A 16,646-nucleotide genomic window follows, 5' to 3' on the forward strand; every position below is an offset into this window, starting at 1 on the left:
ACTTCCTACCACAGGAAGATGCCTGAGCAACCTTATGGTTTTAGCTTGTCTATCTACAAGTGCTAAAGTATCTTTGTTTTCTGCTTCGCTGTGTATCTGACCTTGTTTATTGAACTCTTGGACTTTGCATGTTTGCCGCCTGACTCTGACCTCGGACTTCGTTTATGAACTTTACCTGTTTGCCGCCTGCCTTGACCTCGGATCTCATTTATGGACTTTGTTTACCGCTTGCCTCTGACCTCGAACTTCGCTTACTGAGTTCGGTTGATTACCGCCTGTCCAGACCCGGAACCTCCTGACCACACATGTCCCCTCGGTGCTTGCACCGAGTGCTCTGACCCCCTGGTCAGCTGCCACTGACTCTGGTACTGCTCTGGAGTAGCCCCTGGCAACTACCTTAACATTTCAAGGCTCTAGTATAGACCAGGTAGTGGCTTAGTTACACCCCTCCAGAGTATATCCAGTCAGTGGCACAGTGGGTCCACACCCACTTGTATAACAGACGTGCCTAATGTGTTTGGCACCCCCTGTATATTTTAAAACATTGCGCCCTATCACAGTAGTAATGCCCTCATTGTGCCTCATCACAATAGTCATGCCCTCAATGCACACCTTCACAGAAGTTATGTCCACAATGTGTCCTCCTCACAGTAATTATGCTAACATGGCGCCCCCTCACAGTATCTATGCCCACATTGTGCCCCCTGACAGTAGTTATACACTCATTGCACTCTTTCACAGTAGTTATTAGTGTTAAACGAGCACCAAAGTGCTTGGGTGCTCGGGTGCACTGGCCGAACACATCAGGATGCTCGGGTGCTCGGTATAATGGAAGTCAATGACAGAACCTGAGCATTATACCAGGCACCCCCTGCTCTCAAGAGGGGAGGGTGCCTGGTTCATAGAAAAAGGTCATAAATGGATGGAAACACCACCAAAATGGTTCGGGAACAGCATGGAGAGGATGTCTGGATGCATCTTGGACTCCCAGGTCGCTGCTGGGAACGATGTTGCCCCATCAAGTAGTACACCACTTTTACATACTGACAATAATACGCACAAAAATCGATTTTAGAGAAACAATTGTTAGGAAACATTCTTTCCTGTATATTTACTTGTATATAAAGTGCAAGTTCTGCCAAAAATTACAATGAAGAGGCACTCCGATAAAACTTGTGTATCACATAAAGGAGTGCCTCATTCACATTGTGGTACAATTGTTTATGTAGTGGGACTCCTACACTCATAAAGCCTATGCACTATGTGGAAGTGCTGCCAAAAATTTCAAGGCACTACTATACACCCTTTGTTACACATAAAGGAGGGCATCATACGCAGCCTTAAAAAATTATGATTAATGGCCTGCTGGTGACCCTCAAAAACATTTGGAGCAAGGGCCTGCTGATCTGACCATCTAAAACATTATGGGCTAGGTCCTGCTGCCCCTTTGGTGACTCTAGAAAACCTGGGGCTGATCGCACATCCCTTACATTCGGATGTCTGCCCTATCAACTTTCGATGTTATTTTCAGCTCAAACCATGGTGACCAAGGGTAACTGTGAATCAGTGTTCGATTCCATAGAGGGAGCCTGAGAAATGGCTACGTCTACCACATCCAAGCAAGGCAGCATTCGTGCAAATTACCTATTAGGTATAATTAGGTGAGGGCCTGCAGGGGAGCTGACCCTGTAAAAGATTTTAGGTGCAGGCCTGCAGGTGAGCTGACCCTGTAAAAGATTTTAGGTGTTGGCCTGCAGGTGAGCTGACCCTGTAAAAGATGTTAGGTGCGGGCCTGCTAGTGAGCTGACCCTGTAAAAGATTGTAGGTGAGTGCCTGCAGGTGACCTGACCCTGTAAAAAATTATATGCAAGGGCCTGCTGATGATTTGACCCTCTAAAAGGTTGTAGGTTAGGGCCTGCAGGTGAGCTGACCCTCTAAAAAATTATATGAAAGGGCCTTCAGGTGAGCTGACCCTGTAAAAGTTTGTAGGTGAAGGCCTGCTGGTGAGCTGACCAATGTAAAAATTATATGCAAGGGCCTGCTGGTGAGCTGACCCTGTAAAACATTGTAGGTGAGGGCCTTCAGCTTAGCTGACCGTGTAAAACATTATATTCGAAGGGCATATATGCAAGGGCATTATATGCGACGAATAAGCATGTTGATATGATGGAAGAGGAAAAAGAGGATGAGAAAAGCAAGATTCAACCATATACCCTTGTTTTTGGTGCAAGGGGTGCATGGGAATACAGTGTATTCAGTACATTATAAACAACACATTTAAAGTGCCTTTATGTTCATCAGCATTCCTCTGGTGGAGTCGAGAAGTCATGGTCAATCCAGGCCTTGTTCATTTTTATAAGAGTCAACCTGTCAGCATTTTCAGTTGACAGGCGGATATGCTTATCCATTATAATGCCACCAGCAGCACTAAATACCCGCTCAGACAAAACGCTGGCAGCAAGGCAGGCCAGCACCTCCAATGCGTAGAGCACCAGTTTGTGCCACGTGTCCAGCTTGGACACCAGTAGTTGTAAGGTACTGAGGGATCATTGGGGATGCTGACATGGTCTTCTATGTACTCCTTCACCATCTTCCAAAATGTTTCCCTCCTTGTGACACTAGGCCACGCATCAGGATGTGGGTGCTGGCGGGGTGTCATGAAACTGTCCCAGGATTTGGAGAGTGTTGCCCTGCCTCTGTTGGAACCTCTGTGTGTTCCCCTTGTCTCCCCTTCTCAGTTGGCCAAGGAAGTACTGACTCTGCGCCCGGGGTTGGAAGTACGAACTCTGCGCCCGGGGTTGTCAGATTGGAGCAATTTTTCAACAAGGATCTTCTGGTATTGCACCGTTTTGCTCGTCCACTCCACCCGAGGAATGAGAGATGAGAAGTTCTCTTTGTAGCGGGGGTCGAGAAGGGTGAACAACCAGTAATCCGTATTGTCTAAAATGCATATAATGTGCAGGTCGCTGGAAAGGCAGGCTAACATGAAGTCAGCCATGTGTGCCAGAGTACGAACAGGCTTCGCTGTCGTCATCAGGAGGATCACTCTCAATCTCCTCTTCCTCCTCTTCTACCCCATCCACACAGAACAGGTGGAATTAAACTTCCATGGGTACTACCCTCTGTAGAGGAGGCAACCGTCTCCTGCTCCTACTCCTACTTTTCTTCATCGTCTAATTTGCGCTGAGAAGATGAACTGAGGGTGGTCTGGCTATCACCAGGGGCGGGCTGGGACAGGGGCAGGGAGGCAATTGCCCCCCAGGCAGCCCTAAAGCATGTTAAAATGGCCCCTGGGCCGTCTTTAACAAAAATTTTGTATTAATTTTTTTATTCCTCAGGGCCGCACCTCTGATCACCATAGGCGGTGTGGCCCTGGTTCTAGTTGCCAGCGGCGGTGGGGGAGGCAGAGGCAATAGGAGATAAGCGCTTCCATTGTGGAAGTGCTCATCTCCATATTCATCTGTATCGCCGTCCTCAAGACAGCGATACAGATGCCTGTGCTGCGGCGGGGCAGGGGAGGGAGATGCGTCTCCCTCCCCTGTTTTTCTGATAGGCTGCCAGCACTAATGCCTGCGGCCTATCAGAGGTCGGCTCAGGCGGCGCGATGACATCATTATCATCTTGCCTCCTGAGCCGGGCAGCACACAACAGGGACACAGGCCGGAAGAGGCCTGCATCGCACCTCTGCTGATGGAGGTATTAGTGTTTTTTTTTTCTTTGCGGGGGCATATTATGGGGGACAATATGAGGAAGGGGGATAGGAGCACTATGAGGGCATTTACTGGGGCACTATATAGGGGTATTTTATACTGGCATACATTATGGGGACATTAACTCAACTGCGTGCACTAAGCGGGGGTATTTCATGTACTGTCATATTATAGGGAGAATTATTGTACACTATTTAGCGCAGGATGCGCTAAAAATATAGATTGCTGCTGCCACACACAATAGTCCTTAGAAATGTGTGGGGCGGAGACTTGAGCATTGCGCTCGAATATGGCCATGTGCTGAGCATATGCTGAGCATCAAGATGCTCGAGCTGATCTGGTGTTCAGCCGAGCATGCTCGATCATCACTAGTAGTTATACCAACATTGTGCCCCCTCTCAGTAGTTATGTCCTTATTGTGCCCCCTCACAGTAATTATGCCTTTATTGTGTCCCTCAAAGAAGTTATGCCCTTTTTGTGCCCCTTCTCTAGTTATGCCCTCATTGTGTCCACCTCAAAGTAATTATACCCTCTCTGTGTACCTTCACAGCAGTTATGCCCTCAATGCACCCCTTCACAGAAGTTATGCCCATATTGTTCCCTCCTCACAATAGTTATGCTAACACTACGCCCCCTCACAATAGCTATGCCCACATTGTGCTCCCTGAAAGTAGTTATACACTCATTGCACCGCTTCACAGTAGTTAAGCCCACATTGTGCCCCCTCACAGTAGTTATGCCCTCATTTTGTCCACCTCAAAGTAGTTATAACCTCTCTGTGCCCCTTCACAGTAGTTATGCCCATATTGTGCCCTCCTCACAGTTGTTATGCTAACACTGCACCCCCTCACAATAGTTATGTGCATATTGTGCCCCCTGACAGTAGTTATACAGTCACTGCACCCCTTCACAGTAGTTATGCCCACATTTTGCTCCTTCACAGTAGTTATGCCCACATTTTGCCCCCTTCACAGTAGTTATTCCTTCATTTTGCCCCTTCACAGTATTTATGCTCTTATTGTGCCCCCTCACAGTAGTTAGGCCCTTATTGTGCCCCCCTCCCAGTAGTTGTGCCCCTTCAGAGTACTTATTCCCTCTTCGTGCCCTTCTCACAGAAATGTAATGCCCTCTCTATGCCCCTCACTGTTAATAACATTAAAAAAAAAACATTAATTACTCACCTTGTCCCATTCCTGATGAACAGATCCCCTCCAGCACTCTCCTGCAGGCACAAATTGTGTGGTAGCACTGTGTGGGAGGAGTGCACAGGCAGATTCCTGGGTCTGCAGTCTCCTCCATATTCCAGCAATGCGTTCTGTGCATAGAGGGCTAAATGGTGAAAAAGGGAGCAGATGGCTCCTGGAGGAAGGAGTGCGGGGAGCTGAGCAATAACTAAGTAAAAGGACCCCCAGCTCCCCAGCACTTTAGCAATAAACACTTCCATCTGCATTGATAAAGGTGATACACTGGTGATTTTGCAAGTTTTCCCCCTTACAAAAAATGGAAAGGTCTGTAATTTTTATCGTAGGTACACTTCAACTGTGAGAGACAGATTTTAAAAAAATAAATAAAAAAAATAGAAAATCACATTGGATGATTTAAAAAAAAAATAATTGGGTTGTATTTCATCACATACCAACCAGGAAGAATTCTGGCTCTCACAGACCTGTTAGTTTTTTTTAAGAGGCCGTCCTACTCTGCACTCATTACCTGTATTATTTGCATCTGTTTGAACTCATTACCTGTATAAAAGACACCTGTCCACGCACTCAATCAATCACACTCCAACCTCTCCACCATGGCCAAGGCTAAAAAGCTGTCTAAGGACACCATGGACCTAGTTGTAGAACAGCAAAAGGCTGGACAATAGGAAAGCAGCTTGGTGAGAAGGCAACAACTGTTGGTGCAATTATTAGAAAATGGAAGAAAAGCAAGACGACTGTCAGCTTTCCTCTGTCTGGGACTCCATGCAAGATCTCGCCTCGTGGGGTAAGGATTATTCTGAGAAAGGTCAGGAATCAACACAAAACTACACAGGAGGACCTTGTCAATAACCTGCAGAGAGCTGGGACCACAGTCACAAAGATTACCGTTACCCTGCTCATGCCAGCACATGTTCAGGCAGGTCTGAAGTTTGTCAATGGATGATCCAGAGAATGCATGGGAGAAGGTAATGTGGTCAGATTAGACCAAAATAGAACTTAAAAAAAAAAAATTCAACTCACATTGTTTGGAGGAAGAACAAGGATGAGTACAACCGCATTAACACTGTCCCAACAGTGAAGCATGGGGGTGGAAAAATCATACTTTAGGGGGGCTTTCTGCAAAGGGGACATGACAACTTAAAGTATGGATCAATGGGACAATGTATAGCGAGATTTTGGCCATTAAAGATGGGTTGTGGCTCGGTCTTCCAGCATGACAATGACCCAAAACACATAGCCTGGGTAACTAAGTAGTGGCTCCATAAGAAACATTTCATGGTCCTGGAGTGCCATAGCCAGTCTCCAGACCTAAACCCAATCAAAAATCTTTGGAGGATGCTTAAACTCAATGTAGCCCAGCTACAGTTCTGAAACCTGAAAGGTCTGGAGAAGATCTGCATGGAAGTTTCTGTAGCAAATGTTAGGTTCTGTTTTTCTATTGTATCAAATACTTATTTCATGCAATAAAATGAAAATACATTTTTTTTCAATCATACAATATGATTTTCAGGATTATTATTATTATTTTTTTAGATTCTGTCTCTCACAGTAGAAGTATACCTACAATAAAAATTACATCTCCATCATTTTTAGGTGGGGAAACGTATTTTCCTCACTGTAGTTCCAAATACACATACTTCCAATATCATGGTCTTCAGAGCAGCACATTCATACATTTCCCCCCTGCATTCATCTCTATGATCAGTGCAAATCAACTGACTACCATTTGACTGCCATTAGCCCCCTCACTGCACTAGCATACCACTAAGTATATTACCATTAACCCCTTCACTGCATTAGACTATGAGATATAAAGGGATTAACTCTTTTACTGACCAAGACCACCATGGATTCTGACATCTACTTCTGCTACTACTACTTCACTGCCCTAGACTACCAGGAATCCTTACATTACCTCAATCACTAATCTGGACTTTTTATATTCAAACTAAAACCAAAAATCCTACAGTTGCACTGGCCACTATGTCTAATAATTGGTGCCATTTCTTGGTGTATACATATCACTTTACTGCAGTTATATATTACTGTAATCCTGCCTGTAAGGATATCACCTCTGTATATAGATAAGACAGGATCCACCATTCACAATGGGCGATTGTCAAATCTTATATATTCTTCTTGCACAGATCACAGAACATGCCTAGATAACTTTCCATAGAAGTCAATGAGGTCCCCTCCTAACCATTGGGGCTGCCATAAAGCAAAATTTGAATGCTGTGTAAATGCTGTTAAGAACAGATCAGGCAAAACGACAGCCCCCATAATCATGTTCAGGAAAAAAAAAATGGTTGATGCACTTAAAGATAAGTTATTTTAACAATTTAACCAATGTATGGGCCTACCTTTAGGAAGGTGTCCAAAGAGCCATTTTCCATGTATTCTGTTACAATCATTACAGGTTTACCTGAAATAATCAGTAAGCAATAAATGAACAATTATAATACATAATCAACAAGCAATTTTAATATGTAAAGTCCTTAAAGGGAATCTGTCACCAGAATCATCACCATTAAAATAAAACAATTGTCTTGTAGCACTTACTACGTCCTTTCCAGATGTGCTTTTTTTTCCTTGCTGCTTGGTTTCTATCTTGAAAAAATCCACTTTATTCCTTATGCAAATGAGCTAGTAAGGTGGGGCTTTTTTTTTGTTCAAAGGTGCCCAGGAACGCCCCATTGAGTGCCCAGGCACGCCCTCCAGTAGAGCCCAAGCACGCCTCTCCTCGGCTCATACTCTACGCCCCCACACACTATATCACTAACAGCAGAGAACCCCACCCACCCTTGCCTTCAGTGTCACTGACAAATCTCGCTGCGCTCTTCCAGCAGAGGATGAAACCGTCACTGGGCTCTGCGCATGCCCAGCAAAACATTGGAGGCTGATTTCCTCAGTTGAACCGGAAGAGTGGAGGCGCAGGCAGTGTTCGGAACTGAGGGCATCAGCCTCAAATGTTTCACTGGGCATGCGCCGAGCCCAGTGACGGTTTCATCCTCTGCTGGAAAAGCGCAGCGAGATTTGTCAATGACACTGAAGGCAAGGGTGGGCGGGGTTCTCTGCTGTTAGTGATATAATGTGTGCGTGTGTGTGTGGGGGGCAACGAAGCTGCTGGGGGCGTAGAGTATGAGCCGAGGAGAGGCGTGCTTGGGCTCTGCTGGAGGGCGGGCCTGGGCATCAAAGGGGGCATTCCTGGGTGCCTTTGAACAAAAATAACACCCCTCTGGGCACCTTACTAGCTCATTTGCATAAGGAATAAAGTGGATTTTTTCAAGATAGAAACCAAGCAGCAAGGAAAGAAAAGCACATCTGGAAAGGAGGTAGTAAGTGCTACAAGACAATAGATTTAGTTTAATGGTGATGATTCTGGTGACAGATTCCCTTTAATATAAAAAATGATATTGTTCTATAAATTGAATAATCACTAATTCTTGTTGTACTTCAAGTTTGTATATGTACAAATATAAAATTGTGCTTAACTTGTAATTTTTTACAGATGAATGGAGATGGAACTCATGTAGTATATGCAAACAGACGGAAACTGACTGCAATGCTTTAGGACAGGCATGCTCAACCTGCGGCCCTCCAGCTGTTGTAAAACTACAACTTCCACAATGCCCTGATGTAGGCTGATAGCTGTAGGCTGTTCGGGCATGCTGGGAGTTGTAGTTTTGCAACAGCTGGAGGGCCGCAGTTTGAGGATGCCTGCTTTAGGATCTATAAAAAAAACTAAAAAATGCATCATACATTGTACTAAAAAAAAAATTATATTTAAATATTGAGGGCCTCAGCAATATAAATAATTGAATGTATGCTTCTCATGTAGCAGCACAACTTGATAGCAATACTTGGAGTATATAAAGTCAATTAAAATGTTGCATTCTAAAAATGGAGATGTGGGAAATAGAGCTCCCTTGTTTCATATAAATATGAATGCTGCCTTGGTTCACATGAAACTAATTTACACAACCAAATTCAGGCAAATTTATATATATATATATATATATATATATATATATATATATATATATAGATAGATAAAAAATGTCAGTTAAATACTGTATATCATATAGGAGACACACATAGTGATATTTGAGAAGTGAAATGAAGTTTATTGGATTTACAGAAAGTGTGCTATAATTGTTTAAACAAAATTAGGCTGGTGCATAAATTTGGGCACCACAAAAAAGAAATTAAATCAATATTTAGTAGATCCTCCTTTTGCAGAAATTACAGCCTCTAAACGCTTCCTGTAGGTTCCAATGAGAGTCTGGATTCTGGTTGAAGGTATGTTGGACCATTCCTCTTTACAAAACATCTTTAGTTCATTCAGGTTTGATGGCTTCCGAGCATGGACAGCTCTCTTTAAGTCACACCACAGATTTTCAATTATATTCAGGTCTGGGGACTGAGATGGCCATTCCAGAACATTGTACTTGTTCCTCTGCATAAATGCCTTAGTGGATTTTGAGCAGTGTTTAGGGTCGTTGTCTTGTTGAAAGATCCAGCCCCGATGCAGCTTCAGCTTTGTCACTGATTCCTGAACATTGGTCTCCAGAATCTGCTGATACTGAGTGGAATCCATGCGTCCCTCAACTTTGACAAGATTCCCAGTCCCAGCACTGGCCACACAGCCCCACAGCATGATGGAACCACCACCATAATTTACTGTAGGTAGCAGGTGTTTTTCTTGGAATGCTGTGTTCTTTTTCCTCCATGCATAACGCCCCTTGTTATGGCCAAATAACTTAATTTTAGTTTCATCAGTCCACAGCACCTTATTCCAAAATGAAGCTGGCTTGTCCAAATGTGCTTTAGCCCACCTCAAGCGGCACTTTTGTGCTGTGGGCAGAGAAAAGGCTTCCTCTGCATCACTCTCGCATACAGCATCTCCTTGTGTAAAGTGCGCCGAATGGTTGAACGATGCACAGTGACTCCATCTGCAGCAAGATGATGTTGTAGGTCTTTGGTGCTGGTCTGTGGGTTGACTCTGACTGTTCTCACCATTCGTCGCTTCTGTCTATCCGAGATTTTTCTTGGTCTGCCACTTCGAACCTTAACTTGAACTGAGCCTGTGGTCTTCCATTTTCTCAAAATGTTCCTAACTGCGGAAACAGACAGCTGAAATCTCTGAGACAGCTTTCCATATCCTTCCCCTAAACCATGATGGTGAACAATTTTTGTCTTCAGGTCATTTGAGAGTTGTTTAGAGACCCCCATGTTGCTACTCTTCAGAGAAAATTAAAAGAGGAGGGAAACTTACAATTGACCCCCTTAAATACTCTTTCTCATAATTGGATTCACCTGTGTATGTAGGGCAGGGGTCACTGAGCTTACCAACCCAATTTGAGTTCCAATAATTAGTTCTAAAGGTTTTGGAATCAATAAAATGACAACAGTGCCCAAATTTATGCACCTGCCTAATTTTGTTTAAACAATTAAAGCACACTTTCTGTAAATCCAATAAACTTCATTTCACTTCTCAAATATCACTGTGTGTTTCCTATATGATATATTTAACTGACATTTTTTATCGTAACAACCAACGATTTATACAGGAAAATCATGGCGATTAACAAGGTTGCCCAAACTTTCGCATCCCACTGTATATATCTAAAAAGAAGGACGTATATATGTGTGTATGTATGTATGCTCCGCGATCACTCAAAAACGCAACTTGGTATACACATCCCTTGCTACCTGGAAAGAAATCTTGTGGGGGTCACAGCTCTCTTGGGTGTACCGTTCCTGAGATATTCCCGAAAAATTACCTGCATTAGCCAATACAAGCCTGCAAGTCTTACTCTTCATATCCCAACTGCCATACACGCGGTCACATGTTCCTTATCAGTCAATAGAAGCTCGAAGACCCTTAGTCTCCACATGCACACAGTTTTACTCTAGGTTTCCATAACAACCCAACCATTTTTCTTCACTGCTGTAGCTCAGCTTTAGGCTAGGGCTACACGACGACATGTGTAGCATGACAATTAGTCACAGAACACATAGGGCACAACTACAATGCTACATGTATTACACAACATTGATGTCGCACCAATCTCGCGCCCCTGAGGAGGTCACTGTCAAAGGAGTGGGGTGCTGTGAAACTCATTGTTAAAGGGGCGGACTGCTGTGAAGGTCAAAGTTAAGGGGATGGGCTGCTGTGGAGGTCTCATTTTAACGTGGCGGGGCACTGTGGGGGGCATCAGTGTTAAGAGGTGGGGGACTGTGGAGTTCACTGTTAAAGGGCAGGGTGCTGTAGAGATCATTGTTAGGAGGGATACTGACGATATATTTTAACATACATATATATATATATATATATATATATATTAATGTTGCTTATGTCCTATAAAAGTAATTGTTGGACACATTAGCACTGGATCAGGAAGCATGAAATTAAAGGCACAAATAACATGGCAAATTAGAAATCACATTAGAAGCCTTGTAGCTGTTTTTACCAAATCACAAAGCAAATAACACAGCAAAATGAATATAATTAAATTTAAGATCATGGAAAAAAATAATCAAAATGAGGCAATATGTAACAGATTCTCAGGAAATGCAAGGAGAATCAGGTAAATAATATTTAAAGCACATTTTAAGCTTGAGGTTTTCTTGTACTTATTTATATTAGAATAGATTGTTTTCTAATATAACTATAGGGGGAGAATTATCATCTCCCTGTTGCAGTTTTCTGGTGAACACCATTGCACCAAAATTTTGGTGTATGTGTGCTGCCCTTGCCACTTTTCCAAAAAGGGGGTTAAGGGTGGGGAGTGAGCATGCTCAGCGGGCCCATCACATTTATCTTTATTTGCGCCAGTTTTCTGACGCAAATGAAGACTGAAATCTACAGCAGCTCGGAGCTCAGCTCAGATTGGCAGAATGGACTGCATCAAAGTGCCTAATATATGACGAGGCCTGCGTCTCTTCATTAATTAGGCGCATCGACCGACAGAGCAGGGGACATCATAAACTGCAATAAAATATCATTCTATAATAAATTTCCCCAATAATGTTTTAAAATGAAGGTCTTTAATAGTCAATAGCTCTTAAAATACTTTTAGGTGTTTTTTTTTTTTCTTTCCGTGAATATATTTCACAGCAACTGTGGTTTAGCTACAAAGTTATCTTCAATTTTATATCATTGCTATGGGGATATTAAATTCCCTGAAGCCAGCCAGAAGGTTTAGATATGCTACACAATGTAATAAATGACAGTCTATAGTTTGCTGAAAATATATCAAATCTAAGGCAGTCCGACACCCCCATTTCTGACAATCAACTGTTCTCCACTAGCTCCAGCGCTGGAAACAGGTCTCAGACCTACGAAACTCTATCTACTCTGTAGTTGCCGGAGCTGGTTATGGCAGCAGTGTCCGATTCAAGAAGATACAGTGGATGGGGCTGTGTATTCTCGTCAAAAAAAATACTCAATTGGTAGTTGTAGGGAAGAAAACACTATCACTGAAACCAACTACCTAAAACATAACTTTTATTTAGAAATCATTAAATTAAGGTCCCTAACATGGGGACTAATATAGACATAGACAAACACAGAAAAAGAGCTACTGAAGACCTGGTAGGGAACTGATACTTGGAGGGAGAGGCGGGGCAAAAACATATGGGTCCCTAGTGTCTGTCCCTAGGGTGTCCCTCGTATTTTCCTCAGCCCAGAGATGCACCCAGATGGTAGGAGCACTCTGTCCACGTACCTAACCTACCTGTCCTTATAACGCCCTTACTAAAGGTGAGATGGACCCATATGGATGCCTGTGTTTAAACTACTATTTGCAAAATACACTAATAAATCGCATCCTATTCCTTGTCCCGACGCGTTTCCCCTTTATATTTCAAAGGTTCGTCAGGAGACAAAGGTGAAAAAATGCGTGTCAAAGATACACACCAACTGCAAAATAAGATCTAAATTAAACCAAAAACTGGAGCACCCCAAAGTCAATACTTAAATATGAGGGAAACCACATGATAAGTGTAAATGCATAAAGATAGAAAGACCAGTAAAGTACTTATCTGGTATTGTACATCCTCTCAGATCAACGGTTTCTGGCTTGGGGGGTCTCCAGGGGGCACATAAGATGAGGCTCCAATTAGTTCACTCACACACACTGACATTTAAACCCCATCTGGGGCGGTCCTTACTCTTACTTAGCCAATCCTAAGTTATGCAGCCTATCATGTGACCTCACCCTCCCATGTGTCATTTGGCATGCGTCATCATAATATCTGGATTATACTCTTTATTTAGTTGCTGTGGCTCACAGATACATACATTACTGTTGAAGTCACGATATACCTGCAATTAATGAAATACTGCCTATGTAGGAAGAGGGTGTATGGCCTGTAGGTGGAGATCCATGGGCGAATCGAGGGCCGTTGACGTCATCCGGGGCCGCACAGGCCGCTGACGTCATCAGGGAGCGCACATGGGGCGTGTAAACAGGGCCATGTGTTCCACCATGGCTCAGTCCTGACAACGCCCCTCACCGCTGTAAACAGTGTGGTCAGACACTAGCGATGCCCAGACACATTAATCGTGAGCCTGCAGGGGTCCAAGATTGCAAGGTGTCGGCCTACCAGGTCTGCAGTAGCTCTTTTTCTGTGTTTGGCTATGTCTATATTAGTCCTCATGTTAGGGACCTTGATTTAATGATTTCTAAATAAAAGTTATGCTTTAGGTAGTTGGTTTCAGTGATAGGGGATGGGGCTGTGTAGTTCCAATTCACTTGACCTTGCAAGACAAATGCCCACAATTATTTGCTATAAAACAAAGTATCTAAAACTGCATGATAGAGAAATATATTTTATTTTTTTACTTTTTGGAATACATTTATTCATTGATTCCCTCATTACCAGTACTTACTTTTTGTGACAACTCCCTCTAAGTGGATGATGTTTGGATGGTCAAATTGTCCCATTATACTGGCTTCACCCAAGAAGTCTTTCCTCTGCTTGTCAGTGTATCCAACTTTAAGAGTCTTAATAGCAACTGGAAATTCTCTTTTCCCTGGTAGCTTAATGCGGCCACTACAAACTTCTCCAAATTCACCTAAAAAAGTAAAAAGAATGATACTGAAAGCAGATATCAGGAAGCATCTATTGTTTGGCTCTAGCATATTAAAAAAATATACAGTCACCTCAAGGCCAGGTCACAGATAGCAGTTTTAGGCCATTACACAGCTCTGTATTTGAGTTGTATATTATAGGCTATGTCAAGAACAGATTCAGTTCCCATCACAACAAAACAGAAAACCTTTCTCAAATATAACCTTTAAAAAATGTTTGTTTGTTTTGTTCAAATGGGATCCAACCCTGCTTTTGCCATAAAATATACATCTCACACATGAGTCTCAGAAGCAACCTTAGGATGAGTTGATACCATCACTTTATACTTTCTTTGTTTTTGCTCCAACAATAATAACAGAAGTGGTGGATCCAGCACATTACTGAGACGAACAGAGCTGAACTGACTCCATTGACTACAATGGAATCCATTTTGAAACTTGTATGTTTACTAGACAAAAATGTCCTGCATGCAGGACTTTTTTTTATCCGGTCTTTTATGGCAGAATCAGCTATAGAGGCCCCGAATGAAGCTTCAACGCAGATATGAACATGCCCTTACACACATGTTTCCTTAGCCAAAACCAGGAAAGATTCCTTAAGGCGGAAAAGTAAAAACAAATAAGGAATGTTAGATCCACTTTCAGTTTTAGCTGAAAAACAATTAATGCTTTATTATTTTTCAGATAAACAAGGCCTAATTGTTATTGGCATTATTATATTTTTTTTTTGTTATTCTCTAGTAAGAGATAGCCCAGCAACCAGTAAGGACATATATCCATATGCTTATTTAAACACAGGTACTATATGGACTATACTAATAACAAAATATGCAAATTCAATGTTTTCTTATGCAACAAGGAAAAATAAGAAACAAAGAGATAAGAAAGCATAAAACAAGTTTTCACAAAGACAATAATAGTCTAATAAACACAATGTTACATGTTAAAATCGCTACCTAATACCTTCCTAGAGTACAGTAATATTTCACCTTGGACAAAACAATTAATGGTGGTGGAAAAATTAATTTGGCTGCAGGATGACTATAAACTGATGTAGTTCAGTGCTCCCAGTTCCCTGCTAAACATACCATTCTCCATATTGAGACTTTTAGCTGTGCTGAAAATAAAGGCAGTAAACTGTTCACAGCTATGTAGTTACAAGAGTTATTATGAAATCAAAGATACCGTAACATATCTATTCAGAGTCATTTTTATATTAATTTTATATAAAAATCTGTCTGTAAGACAAGATATATATAGATGTAACTATTAGTGTTGCAGAGGTAGCACATTCATTTCCTACCCAGTACATAAAAAGGCAGAATAACTTATTTTTATTTCAAAAAGGCTCTCTTCCACAGTTTGAAGCCATGACAGGTATGCCAGAACCATCGGTAAATGTATACCTATGAATCTAAATGGACCTCATTGACCTAAGGGAGTGGTCGGTCAAGTTTCTGTTGGGATTTCATCATTTTCGATGACAAAAAAGTCTGAGATTCATTAAAGTACATCTTATTAGATCTTTGTCCTAATGAAACTGTGATCTGGAGCCGATTTAAAGAGTATATTATGACATTACTTACATTACAAGCTGAATTCAGGCTAAACTTTCATAGATAATAGAACAGAGCTGCTGGGGTCATTTACCAAATCAGGGCCATTAAGTATTTCACTCCATTGAAGGGTTTTTCCAGGATTTTGTCCCTTTCAAATTAGCTCCCCATAGCATGTGGTACCTAAAGAAAGAAACATACTCACTTGCTCCTCGCCACCCCAGTCTGGTGCCTTGGCTCCATTTGTCAATCTTCCAGTTCCCAGTTTGTTTACCTCCAGTTGACATATAGACATGGTCACATGTACCGCTGCAGTCAATGACTAATCTTAGCTATGGCGTGTCCCCAAGCTGGACATCACTGCTGGGTCATGTGCTGCTTTGGGACATGTCAGTGATGAGGCCAGTCATTAGCAGCAGCACCATACATGACCACATCCATACACCAGACAAAAGTAAGAAAGACAGGGACTGACCAGAGCCAGTTTGCTGGACTGGAGCAGTGGGGCACAGGTGATTATGATTGTTTCATTCACTTATTTCATTGAGACACCATACGCTACGGGGGGATAATAAAAAATTGACAAAATCCTGAAAAGCCCCTTAAATACAAGTTTCCTAGGGTTTACTGTACATTGTAGGTCCACTACAGGAGATGACAAAATGGCTGCATGTCACTGGGATGTACAGGAAATGCTGCAATGGGATGCCCTCTTCTTTGGTGACAAACTAATAATCACATTCCTGAGAACTGGTGTGATACAAGTAAAGACTTGGAGACAGTAGTGGAAGGTTCAGAAATGGAGGAGGACGTTAGTTTGTGATCATTAGCAGAATTATGATTAGGGGGTAAACAGAGGCAATTTAGCGTAGTTCAGCACTGTGGAGAGCTTTGTGGGTTAGAGTAATAGGATTAATTTACAAACTAGATTCCAAAAAAGTTGGGACACTAAGCAAATTGTGAATAAAAACTGAATGCAATGATGTGGACATGGCAAATGTCAATATTTTATTTGTAATAGAACGTAGATGACAGATCAAACGTTTAATCCGAGTAAATGTATCATCTTAAAGG

At 42.3% G+C, this 16,646-nt stretch overlaps 1 protein-coding gene across 1 annotated transcript in view; it reads right to left on the minus strand.

The window, feature by feature from the left end:
- EPHA5 (EPH receptor A5) overlaps nt 1-16,646 on the minus strand; it is a 472,285-nt gene that overhangs the window by 51,756 nt on the left and 403,883 nt on the right. Inside the window, exons 11-12 of the mRNA XM_044278770.1 lie at nt 13,815-14,000; nt 7,279-7,340 (exon numbers count right to left, since the gene is read on the minus strand). Coding sequence (XP_044134705.1) covers nt 7,279-7,340; nt 13,815-14,000 — 248 coding nt within the window. The remainder of the gene's footprint in view (nt 1-7,278; nt 7,341-13,814; nt 14,001-16,646) is intronic.

Source organism: Bufo gargarizans, chromosome 1 (assembly GCF_014858855.1).
Source record: "Bufo gargarizans isolate SCDJY-AF-19 chromosome 1, ASM1485885v1, whole genome shotgun sequence".
NCBI lineage: Eukaryota > Metazoa > Chordata > Amphibia > Anura > Bufonidae > Bufo > Bufo gargarizans.